We start from the raw sequence: 13764 nt of genomic DNA on the forward strand, positions 1-13764 counted from the left end.
ACAACGTTTCATACATATGTATTGGTTAACGATGAAAGACTCTTTTGTTCAAGTTCGTGGGAGAGAAATCGAGTTATTAGCAGTTCCCATCGAAGGAAGAAATTATTTGCGTCACAAAAAATAAAGTATAAATCGAAGAAGTGTTTCTCTTTCCAAAATATACAGAGTGTCCACAAAAATTACTTATATAACCTGGTGACGGTGATACTGGCACAACCATTTATGTTGGATATATGCACACCAACAACTGACCCTCTTATCTCCGTTACCATTCAACTCACGGTGAGAGGGCCAATTGTACACAGGTCTCCACAAAACGCGAGAGAACTTTCTTGGTTACCATTATATTTATATAAACGGTTTGTTTGGATTTGTCTAATTTTTAAATAAATATATGTCCGATTTTAAAATATATACTTAAATCAAATTAGAATAAGATACAGATTAGAATAGATTAGAGTTTAGCGTCTTCCTCAGCAGCGGGGCTAATGAGATGTGGAACAACAGTTTGACGTGGGGATCCATTACTTAACGGTTTGCGTCAATAAACTGCTAATTCTGATTGTTTTCATTAATCGAAATAGCAGTTTATTGACGTTATAATTGAGTTTTGCAAGTTCTGTGCTGAATTGTGCTCCGCAAGTCTGAGAAAGCTCGTATAGAACAAAGTTCGTTCAATCTGTGCCACAATCGAAAGCTCTGGGAATCGTTTCCTAAACCTTTGAAAAATAAAACGAATATTGGAAGAATATTTATAACTATTAAGATTATTCTATAGCTTACTAAAACACATAAGACTGGGCAGTAAAAAAATACATGAATATAAAACAAAATAATAAAAATAATATTGACAAGAGATATTAATGTATGAGAACCTTATTCAGTTCTGACTTTCGCAAAAATTGTGGAGCTTATTCCAACACAAAAATCAATTATATCTTCTGTGTGCATTTTCCCAAAATAAAACTGAGGCTTTTCATTGACATAGATCGTTACGCAATGGGATTCTGATCCCAATAATTAATCCCTTTAATTGAATTAACTGAACTTTTCATTTTTGTTTTGCTTTACCTGGAACATAAAGGGTGTGGGGAAGAGATAGAGGACCAAAACACTAGAAGTGTGCCGGCACTAAAGTTGGAAATTGTTAAATCTGTGTGTTCATAGATAAATAGTTTAATGTAGTCACTATTTTAATAGTTTCTTGTGCATATCAAATATATACAATAAGATTTTATAATTGTTTAATCGTTTTATTTGTATTTGCTATACAAAATAATAAAATTTTTTGTTCAGGTCAAGTTTAGATACACTATTAGAAATGTTAGAAAATTTTAATTGTTTTACTAATCTCCGGATTGTCCTCGAAAATATTTACGCTGGGAATGACCATAAAAAGTGGAGACAAAAAAGCAAGCGAACCCGTGTTTAGTGGTCGGGGGAAATACGAATGAATCTAACCGAGTCAGACAGGCCAAAGCTGGTGTTCAAGTACGACGTAGTCCGGAAAGAACAGGAGTGTTACCGATGGCGTACAGTTGTAGTTTTGGCGCACCACTAGAACTAATTGTTGAAAAATTGTAATTCAATAATTTACTTCTTATTGCCTACTGAAAGATTTGCGCTGGGCGACATGAAAATATCTCACTTGGCACAGATAAAATTCAAGGGGGTCACCAGAGATAATTGGGCTTGTGTATAGCCCGCTCCCCCCAGTTCTTTGTCACCGGAACTGGAAGAATCACTACTACTACTACTGCTATTATTACTACTACCACCACTGCTACAACTACTACTACTACTACTACTACTACTACTACTACTACTACTACTACTACTACTACTACTACTGCTGCTGCTGCTGCTGCTACTACTACTACTACTACTATTACTACTACTCCGACTATTACTACTACTTATATCGAGAACATAACCCAACCAACCCCTGCGGGGCTTCTAACCCGTTCCTACTACTACTACTACTAGTATTGCTACTAACTACCACCACTACTACTTCTACTACTACTACTACTACTACCACTACTACTGCTGCTACTACTACTACTACTACTGCTATTACTACTTATTCTAAAGCCTCCTTACCACAAAATTTACATCCTAAATCTTTATAACATGTGATTCCGATTCATTATGAACTAATATGATTCGTTAAAAATCACTGGGGGGAGCGGGCTATACTCAATCCGATAATTGTTGAAAAATTACAATTCTTTTTCAATTTGGGTATAAATACGGTTTCCGGATGTACGGCATAAGAACTAGTGGGAAGGTTCTGGATTACTGGTCCCACATATAGGTTAGTAGCTAGCTTGGCTTCTTTCTGTATCAGAGGGTAATATGTAATTCAATTCTTATTGCCCAGCGAGTGAAGAAGGGTTAGGGCCCCGTAGGGTACGTTGGTTTCTGTCTTTATTACAGCTCAATGGAAAGGGAGACCAGTAATCTAGAACCCTCCCGAACCAGTGCAATAGCACAAACCAACCTGTGTTAGATGGCCACTAAAAAGCACATATTCTATCTAACCGAGTCAGCGTAGGGTGAAGCTGGAGGTCCCGCGATAACGCGAGGGTGCGTTCGAAGGGAGCAGGCGCGTCAGCGATGGGTGGTATACGCGTAAGCGAGAACAGTGAAAAATAAGTGCATTTTGGCAAATATGATAGTTCCAATATCACTTTTCATGGCTTTACACTAGTAACGTTCCACTTGGAAACAGAAAATATAGCTTCTGTACACTGTGCAGAAATACAGCGCCGTCGAAAATAACATCTAGTAGAGTACCAACTCCCACACATCTTTTCTCGTATTAAACATAATTTTACTACCAAACTTACACATCTAAACATCACATAAGAACTCCAAATCATATTTTTTTAACCTTATTTCTCCTGTAAATTTTCCTAATTTTTATAAAAAACGGAGGGGCAACTCTAAATTTAACCATCCTCCGCCGGCGAGAAATAGTATGTAATTGAAAAATAGTATCTGTAAATTTCGCAAAATGTGATGAGCTTAAATTTGATCAGTACTATATATTATGTAAAAAAAACATAAAATACGAAATGGTTTCCGAAATAACGAAAATACCAAATACCAATGCTAAACGGATGCACAATCAGCGTGTAATACCCGGGTTCGACTTCTGGAGGTTTGTATTAACGTGAAAACTCACGTTTCATATAGCGTCTATGCTGAAAGTGACAGAACAGTCAATAATTGAACCTAACGTAGAATAGTGTAGTGAACGTACAGTACAAACAGGGTTTGAAAAAACCCAGGCTTTTTTGAAAAAGCCCAACCCACCTGGGCCTATATGGGTTTTTCGGGTTTTTTCGAAATATTTCAAAGTCTTTGGGGTAAAAGTGTTAAAATGTGATTTATATTTCAAGGTAGGCATTGTCACAACTTGCAACAATTTTCTATTTACTGCTGTTTTGAAAAAAAATGGCCGCCAATTTGAAATTTTACATTCGATCGCCGAGAAAATCTATACAGCAAATTTAGCATATCTCGTGCTTCCACCGTCAAAATATCAACTTAAAAGACTGAAAATTGCGCTTCGTAGCGTGGATACTCGCTGTTTTGAAAAAATGGCCGCCATTTTGATATTTTACGTTGGTATGCCGCCAAAATCTATACAAGAAATTTAGAGTGTCTCGTGCTTGTATTCTGAGAATTTTAACTTAAAATGCCAAAAGTTGTACCCTGTAGTGTGTGTGGTAGAGGCAGACAAACAAGTTGAGTTAATTTTGTGTTTAAGATCCCTTTCAGCAGTGAGGCTATATGAGACGGGACCTACTGATTAATGTGGAATCCGAACCACATGAGCTCCCTCCGGGAAGCAAACCCGTACACTAACCGCATAGCCATGAAGGAGCTCGGCAGACAAACGAACAAAGGTAGGTCAAGTCATCCAGAAGCCTGATTGACGTTCGCCAAATATGAATACCAAAAGGGGTCTATTAATTTAAAACAAAGATACAATCCATGCTGTATGAAATAAGTAAATGTTTTAAAATGTCTTATATGAAATTAACATCTTCCAGCGTAAATAAACTGCCATATTTTCTCCATGAGAGTACGGGACACCTCAGATCTCCCCCTTCCTCAACTTTCCAACACAATGCAATGAACTGTAGTCTGGTTATGAACAAAAGTAAATAGGCCGCGGTGGCTCAGTAGTAGAGCGTTCACCTCTAGTGCATGGGGTTCCTAGTTCGATCCCAGCTCGCGCCAAGTGAGCTTTGTGGTGGACAGACACCTTGTGCATGGGTTTTCTCGGGATTCTCACGTTTCCTCTCACTTTCTTCATTCCGTCATTTCATTCATTTCTCATCATCACCATCACCTTGAGCATAGCAGGCATAACCGTAAGACTAAAAGATTTCATTTTATTTATTTATTTATTTATAGGCGAAAGTTCACTAAGCAGCAGCTGCTTTTCTCTGTTCGTACCCTGCAATTCATTGTATAGACTGAAGATGCCTAAAAACTTAAAATGTGCTATGAAAATGCTTTACAGGAAAACAATATGCAAATTATTTGAATCAGTGGTACAATCTACTTTTAATATTTTTCGTGCGTTTAGCAATATTTATTTGCATGGTTGTATCTGCCAAAATTACGTTCGTCAGTTTAATCTGATGAAAAGCTGATTTTTCTCTTTGTGTCGTGTGTAATTGTCAGGACCAGATTTACATTTTTGTAAGACCTGGACCAAAGCACAATTCTGTGCCCCTAGCCTCTGGAAAAAATTATAATTCTTGTTAACTTATCTAATGTCTTGCTGAAGAAAAGGTTAGTCATCTTCCCTGTGTTTGTAAATGTACAAACACTCAAAGCCATCTCTTTTATATATATATATATATAATGGAAAAAGTAGCATTGCAAATTTCGCTCGCTATCAAGTCGAACAGGGTGGTGTAATAACTTCCTCGAAACTGTTACATGCAACAGCGTACTGTTCATTCAATAATTAGAGGATTCCCAGCCAATGTCAGAATTTTTTGTTTTTCACTTTTCGAATAAGCTGATATTGATAGCAGAAATGGAACGGAGTTAAAATACGGGACATTTCCCTGTCCCGACTAAATTTACGGGGACGCAGGACCTTCGGGCCCAAAAACGGGACTGTCCCGTTTTTTACGGGACGTATGGCAGGCTTAAGCGTAAAGTAAATAGTTTCATTGTTGAAATATTCATTTGCGATTCTTCTGCGTTTAATTCGGGAATTTCCCGAGCACTTCTTTCACGGCGTGTACATCAAAGCTTCCAACAGTACGTAAATTTGAACTCAGCACTTGAAATAGTAAGCGTTACATAGTCTTCCGGACCCCGAGCATTAATCTTCTTAAATTTGACAAAATTTTTTACGCTATTGCTGGTGTTGATTCTACAGAATGCTTATTTGAAGAGTAGCAACAAATGACTGAATTAAACTGTTATTGTTGGAAAACCAGATTTTAATTGAAGAACCTTGTGTTTCACATCAAAGGTAAGAAATAATACTAATAGTTTTACTAATGTATTTACATATGCGCTATTAGTACCGGCACCTATGACCTTACACCCGTCAAATGTAAGAGTGATAATGTCCCTTGGTGTCGCCAAGTCGACGAGCATACTATTCATGGAAATGCTATTTTCTAAAGTACAAAATTGCTTATTTTACTTCAAATAGGCTATAAGCATAATCCATCTATCTCAAGCTAAGGTTTTTTTTTTTTTTTTTTTTTTTTTAAATTCATTTAGTGTATTCAGAACTTTATAAAAGTCTTTGTTGAATGTTGTTGTATACCTTAACATGAAAGCCTCTAATTCGCCCAAGGAAAGTCTAAAATCTGATAAAAACCACTTACAATGTGATCACCTAAGTTGTATCAATAATATACTACGGGCTGGGCCTACTTGGGCAAACCCTGAGTACAAAGCACTCGAAACAACGCAAGTAGTGATAGAATTCAATTAGTTTATCAGTTAAAGAATTACAGGAGCAGAAGAATGTCACAATTTCGCTAATTTGTATTATTATGATGTTAAGACTAACTACTTGCATCATTGTATTCGGTAAGAGTGTACTTGGAGCGGAATTAGTGATTTTTATCACAGAATATGGCATTGGAGGTATAGAATCACTTATTTGTAGATTAGTTTAGTTTAGTTTAAATTAGGTTAGGTTAGGTTTGGTATCGGTTCCTGTGAGTATTCTGATCAAAATGCACTATTGCCTGGTATTTAATTTCTCTTATGTTCGCTTCCGGTAAGTACATACAGTCCCTACAGCATTTCTTATTCTTACAGAAATTAGACAGAAATCAATTACGCTTTCCTCACTTCATCTCGTATGTCCTGTAAATCTTTTGCTTTTTACTGTTGAACGAAAGCGAATTTCTGAATTCTGTTTTTTCTGCAAATAAATAGTACAGCAGTTATCACGAGGAGTTTGTTGAATAAATAAATCCGTTAACAATTCAACAGGTAAAAGAGACTAGCAGTAGCTATCCATACACAGGTGGTGGAAGTTAAAATATCTCGCTGTTAACTGGCAGCAAACATTCTATTAGCGGTTGACATCTACCGGGTGGAATTGTATCTTCTAATTCGTGATTCGTTTTTAACCCTTTATTGGGCAGTGTTGCTCTCTAGCAACGTCGCATTCTGTTGCGTTATCCGCACGAATTATAACTTCAGTAATCATTTAATTGGCATTGTTGTTTTCACACAATATTCATATACATGATTTGTGGGTCGCTTCTTTAGATACTTCTAATCTTCGTCAACAGGGGACATGTAGAGGCTTTATCTCCTAATCTCCTATGTTCCGCTTTTTTTTTTTTTTTTTTTTTTTTTTTTTTTTTTTTTTTTTTTGGTAATTTCTTGCTCTGTAGAAAGATATTTCAACAAAACTGTTGGTAATTACTGAGAGTATTCTTATGATATATTACCATAATAGGGCAATGCTGCTCAGTAGCTACACATAAAACCTATTTTATGGCAATGTCGCTTTGAAATAAAAACCCTGTATTTTGTAACCAATGTACAAAATTACTTTAAAAATCATGAAATTATGATCAGGAAGACATTGGTTCAACCATAAAAGCAAACTAAATATTTTAATGGTAATGCTATCAATGCTTGCCCATTAAAGGGTTAATGTCTACCAGAGTTAATATATTTTTATGCTTTATAAGTCTGTTCCTTCATTTCAGACGGTTAGTAGTCGAAGTTTGTGACTGGAATGGAGAGAGACAAAACTTACAATGCAAATATGGAAATGACTTCCACTAAGTAATAATTATGACGAATAATTAAAGTAGCAGCGTCCATCGAAACTTCTCTGCACAAGTAAGTTCAAAGGCACGATCAGGTAGGTAAGCACTTATTTTCATAAACATTCACAAAATAATTACAGAAGGTGGGTAATAAGTGAAGTAAATAACGGATTCAGTATTGCACGAAATCCGCACGTTCTCCTCATACCCACAATGCCGGAGAGACCCGTCGGTTACCGGAGATACGCACCCCCCACAAGTAAGTAATCCGTGCGTCTGGGCCAGCTCTCGTCACTTCTCGTGAGGATCCTACTGGATAATAGAGCTGGTTTCATGAGTAATATGCGGCATAGAATTACGTAGCAGAGTCAGGAGAGAGGACAGCCGCAAAGATTTCCACCGGAAGCCTCCCCAGTGACCCGAGAAGTGACTACACTGTCGGGACCGTCGATCGGTTTTTCAACTCCTGTTCGAATACACTTCACTTTGCGACATCGAAACCAACGTATTCGTGACCAACAGAGCCTACCGGTTCTCTACATACCCATATCGACCCTGCTACTCACCGGTCAAGAAAGTAGAGAGTCACTGGAGATGCACTTTTTCGCTTCTGTTCAAGAGCTACTGCGTGGAATAACGAACGTACTAACATTACAATATTAAGAATATCATTTGCGTGATCCTAGTAGATACGAACAAAGACTGAATTAGGCAAGCCTCCATTTTCTTGACTTACCATTGTGCATCAGTTGTGTGCTCTGATAATTATTTATGAACAGAATTTGAAGTAAAACATTTTTTCTGTATTTTTCAGGCTGTTTTTAGAAGAATGTGAGTTTAATAGGTTCATCATCTAAATATGGCGAAAGTATTGCAGACATTAGCTATAAACCTTGATGGATTAAGCTATTTGCGGTGGAGGAGCATCCGAATTCAGCACAAACTAGTAAGTAATATAGTTCCTTATTTGATTGTGGTAAGTACTAGGGAAAGGAGAAATTCACATCGTACACGTTTTCTTTCAGATATCTTCGTAACGAATTAACCAACTGGAATAGATATATTTTCAGCACTCATTCATCTTCCCTGAAGACAGACGGGGTGTTTATTTATTGCCTGGGCTGATGTGTAAAACTCATATGATGACTCGTCACCTATTTATCGTTGTCCTTTTCAAAATCTACCCTACTATATCTACACAGCGATTACAACGTTGTCATCATCCCTGGAAGCAGTTTTGGAACGTTCATCGTGAAATGTAGCGGAGTTCCCTCGTCATATTATCCTGGATCTCCTGATGGTGTCAACTGGCGTCCTTTTTAAACATAGATTTTTTCAGTGTGAGGAATAGGAAAAAGTCATCGAGTAGGTGAAATGGTGCACGGTGGGGATGATTCTGGCCAAGAGATCGGACCACTCGTGGTGTGACGCGGATCATTGTCGTGGTGCAAACGCCGCTGTTCAGATGCTCATTTGTCCAGCTATTTACGACGAACAGAATCTTGTCACCGTTGTAACACAGTTGTGTACACCTCCGCATTTTAAGTTCGGCCACGTGGAACGAATTCGTGATGCACTATCCTGAACATGTCAAGAAACACAATCACTAGCACATTACCCGGGATCAGGCTTGTCTGGCCTTTGGGGCTCAAGCATCTAGATGACTTTCATTGGGAAGACATTACCTTGTTTTTGAAGTCGTACCCGTGATCCCATGATTCTTCCTCTGTGATCTGATCTGGAATGTTAGATCGTTGTCGCCTGTTTCCCCTAGTTCCCTGCTGATGGTGACACAAGTGTCCTGATTCTGTGTGAGAATCCTCGGCGAGAATTTCGCCGATACGCGCCACATCGATCACGTGTAAGATTTGGTGACTTGAGCCGATAGAAATGTTCAATTGCCCCACAGTTTCACGGACAGACAGTCGAATATCAGATCTCACCAGTTCACTGACCTGGGCAATTTTCACCTTATTCCGAGTTTCGGACGGGCGACCGTGACTGGGATCTCATCCTCCATGAACATACTTCCAGCTAAATATTACTTGAACATTTTGTAGTGTCTATTGCCGTTTTTCAAAGTTTGAAATAAAATTTAACGCAGACACGCTATTACCACACCGCACGCAATCACATCTCACTGAACAATGCCTGGACTCAGGTGAATGATAACGCTTTGACGCCATCCTTACTACATGTACCTGCGATAAGAATTCCGAGCTACAATTAACACTTATGAAAAGAATCTGGAAATTAAATAAGCAGCCCTTTTATTTCAAAGACTTAATTGATCTTCTTCTGGCACTCTGCTCTTTCTTTTTACATTTTAGATTCGTTGCGAGTCCTTACCTGTATCTCCTGTCAAACTTGCGAAAAACTTACAAAGTTGAAAGAAAATTATGTTGAAGAGACCATTAAAACAAACTTACAAGTTTGTTAGTTCATGAAGTAACTTCAAGCATTGGCTGAAAGAAAGATAAGCTATAGTAATGATCAAGAGACAAGATTGCGAAATGAGTTGACATTATTAGATGTCCTATTAATATGGAGCATTTAAGAACGTAATTACTAATTAGTTTAATCAGCTGGTTTTATACTTAATATATTGTTTTTTTTTACTCTGTGAAATGCTGTTATTTACTGAGGTGCTCCAAAAAATAATAATTTGTAATTATAAGCTAGCTAGTCAGGAACATTTAACCGATAAGTCTGTTTTATAGATTTATTTACATTAATTTTCTTTGAAGTTTGTAAGTTTTATTTCGCAAGTTTCATAGAAGATATACACACTCCAAAGGATGTTCAGTGAATTTAAAATGTAAGAAAAAATAGGAACATGTAAAAAAATTACCATCTGTCGCTGTCAGAAGACTGAATAAACTGTGAAAAATATCGCAGATGATTATTCACTAATATTTGTTCTCAGGGAGCGTGGAGGGAGTGTTAAAAATATAAGTATTTCTTACATTCAATGAGATAAAGGATCCTTAATTGAATTACAATTTCCTGGTTTGTATCAATATTTTTAATAAGCGTACAGTTTTAACGGTCTTTTTCAATGGTAGTAATAAAACTTTAGCTGTTAACCACATTATATATTGAGGCTCTAGCTTAGACCTCTTGGGATTTAAATGTAAAGATATGATGTGTAAAGACTTTTACCACCCTGTACGAATTGTATCGACAAGAGAAAGTATCAAGTAAGGAGATACATTTTTAAAAGAATTTGTATTTTTTAAGTGACTTGTTCTTCACCTACCACAACTATATGGAAATTTACACTTCAGCAATAATTTTAGTCACAGAGAATCGCTGTTATTTCAAAAAGTGCATACTCTCTCTTATTGATATAATTTTATTTTGGTCATTCGTACAAGATAGTATACGTCTTTAACGCATCTGATCCGTACATTTAAATTTCAAGAAGCCTAAGATAGTACCTGAAAAAAGCGATGTGGTTAGCAGCGAAAGTTTCACTATTACTTTTAAAAAAGGTACTGTAACCAAGGTAAGTCCTGGATAATTTCTTACGTTTTTTAAATAACAATTGGAATAAAATTTTAGAGACGATTATATCTGCAACTACAATTGTTCGATCGTTCCGAAGTTATTGACGAAAGAATATGAAGTATGAAATATAATTATTATGGTGACTGTAGCTATTTTACAAGATGCTCTCCAGTACATGAGAATTCGTCAAGAATGCAAAATAATAAACCTTAAACATTATTTTCTTTAATATTTTTTTTTAAATTTATTGTTTTAATCGGTTTGTAATTCTTCGTGTCTTTCCTGTCTTATTACTTGCATTCATAAATTTGCTGTATCATATGTATTCCATTTCAATAGGAATACCATGTAAACGTATCGTGGTGTGTTCCATCGAAGGATCAAATAGAGAAAAGACAAAAGGAGTTAATGGCTCGAGGTTTGCCCAAGAAGAAACCAATAAGTGGTGTGAAGAATATATTGCTAGTGGCTTCTGGTAAAGGAGGGGTAGGAAAATCTACAACAGCAGGTGAGTGTACATAAACATGCCTGAGCGTCCATATTTTCCCTGACACTCCAAAATTAGAAATATTTTAAAGAAAAGTACAATAATCATCATCATAAGAAAAAGTAGTAGTAGTATTCTGTCATTATTAACATATTGCTTGCCGGGCAGACACTGTCGATCACTCTAGCTCAGCTGATCCATGAGTCGAAATAACCGAGAGTGGTCAACAGTATCTGGCTGTTTTGGACCCTGGCATTGGAACAACTTCCGAATATGTGACACCGGGTTTTGCATATTCGGAAGTTAGCGCTTCTTCTTATTTATCCCGTACCCACATTGCCCGAGGGGCTCGTCGGTCACCGTAGATACTCGCCCCCACAAGTAAACAATCCGTGCTTTTGGGCCGGTTCTCGTCACTTATTGTGAGGATCCTGTTAGATCTCTGTAGTTTCATGGGTAATGTGCGGCATAGAATTACGCAGCAGAGTCGAGAGATGAGGATAGGTGCAAAGATCTTCATCGGAAACCTCTCCAGTGACGCACGGTGACCCGAGAAGTGACAACACTGTCAGGACAGTCGATCGGTTTTTCGACTCCTGGTTGAACACACTTCACTTTGCGACATCAAAACCAACGGATTCGTGACCTACAGAGCCAACCGGTTCTTTACATACCCATATTGACCCTTGTACTCACCGGTCAAGAAAGTAGGGAGTCACTAGAGATGCCGTTTAGAAGAAAATCAGCCAGGATCTGTATATTAAAGGCACCATTCTGACATCCAATAAAAGGAGAAGAAAATGAACTCAGGATTGTATTTCCTGATTGCAAATGCTGACCATTCACATACGTTCGAAATTTTAGTATTTTTTAAGTACAGTAACCCTCCAACTTACGTAATACAGGTCTTCAGAGCTAAATTACAACAACTAGAGCGTATGGATATGTTTGCAGCTTTTTCGTGTTTGATATCCATTGGAGTATCCAACAATTGCATAATACAATGAAATCTTCTTAAACGGGCACCTCTCAAGTAACGAACACCTCCATTATATGGACAGTTTTTCCCCTTTTTTCGGCAAAAATATGTGTATTAGAATGGGCAGAACACTTTTAAAGACAATCTCAGATACGGGCATGGATCCCCGCTTGGCCTAGGGGCTAGCACGCTTGCCTTTGTGTACATGGTCCCGGATTTGATTCCCGGTGGGGGTACAGTTAAACGAAAAAGTGGTTTGGATTCCACTATAATCAGTAGGTCCCCGTCTCCCTTACCCTACCAGGCATAATCGTGGGACGTTAAAATCAGAACAAATCAAAGCAAACGGACACTGACATCTTATTCCTTCCCTCCGCTTCACATTTTCATAAGCTTTCCATATCGGACAGAAATTATTTTCAGTGTTATATGTATTTAGCATAGAAAACACTTTCTGTAGTGTGAAAATAAATCCACGACACTTTAGACATTACATAAAATTTCAAACAAAAACTAGTGTCGGCAGGAAGTACATTACTAACTTTTCCCCACGAAATTTATAAACCGTCATGATTACCGTCTAAATTTTCAGTATGTAGTAATAATAATGTTGCATATTCCTAATCAGTTTATGAATTCTTACGAGAGATTTTTACAGGGGATACATGTACTTCAGAATAAAGTTGCCACACATAAAGTATATTTTACAGTACGCGCCTATATCAATATGCCTCCCAGCGATAATTTTGTTTCTTTACAGAGGGTATTTCCCATTAACTCCCCAGTAATTTTAACATTGTGTACAGTAGTTCTATACTAGCATATATTTATATTTATAAATAACGTATTTATTGTGTACTGCATGCAATTACTGCATGAGCTGTGAGTAATCTTATTTGTGTAACCTCTCTATAACAGGCCCTCTTATTTACGAGCAAAGCATCATGTCCCGTCAGTGCTCATTATTCAAAGGTTTCACTATGTATGTTTCTGAATAAAAGAATGTATGTAAAGATACTTTCTGAATATAAAAGTATTTACAAAATTTTATCTTACACTTGCAAAATAGTATAAGCTAAAAATCGGAATGTTTATACAAAGTCAACGTTGATAATGTGTTATCAAAGCCTATAACATTAATTTCATTTGGAGACATATTACTTAACAATTAGGAACGTATTCAAGACATTGGCTATTTGCATATCTGTAGATAAATCTTAGCATTTTGTACTACAAAAGGTCGTTTCATCCTTATGATAGTGAATTGCTGCCGCTTACCCTAGGCTGTAAAACCTCTTTTCCACCGCCGATTATGGCCTTGGCGATGAACAGTTGTACGACATCGGAGTTTTCTATTCAGCACAGACTGATCCAGTTTAGCTCACTCGTCCTTGCATTCTTTGATGTTCCGTTTAAGTAGGCCAAAGACAAAAAAGTCTTGTATGTGGTGTATCTGGCAATTTAGTTAAAATGTATCTAAATAGGATAGTCTTGATACC

General features: G+C 37.2%; 1 protein-coding gene across 10 annotated transcripts in view; it reads left to right on the forward strand.

Annotated features, from left to right (window-relative positions):
* The first annotated feature begins 208 nt into the window (after positions 1-208).
* Positions 209-13764, forward strand: part of Nubpl (NUBP iron-sulfur cluster assembly factor, mitochondrial) — a 31812-nt gene continuing 18256 nt past the window's right edge. The window contains exons 1-4 of one of the 10 annotated variants that reach the window (XM_081764616.1): positions 972-1155; positions 5417-5512; positions 7227-8235; positions 11139-11307. In XM_081764616.1, coding sequence (XP_081620742.1) covers positions 8149-8235; positions 11139-11307 — 256 coding nt within the window. In that variant the 5' untranslated portion in view covers positions 972-1155; positions 5417-5512; positions 7227-8148. Of the gene's footprint in view, positions 360-971; positions 1156-1203; positions 5513-7226; positions 8236-11138; positions 11308-13764 lie in introns of those variants that run through there. The other 9 variants (XM_081764623.1, XM_081764621.1, XM_081764619.1 and 6 more) reach the window with 9 other exon arrangements.

Source organism: Thermobia domestica, chromosome 7, assembly GCF_964235325.1.
Source record: "Thermobia domestica chromosome 7, izTheDome1.hap1.1, whole genome shotgun sequence".
Classification (NCBI taxonomy): domain Eukaryota; kingdom Metazoa; phylum Arthropoda; class Insecta; order Zygentoma; family Lepismatidae; genus Thermobia; species Thermobia domestica.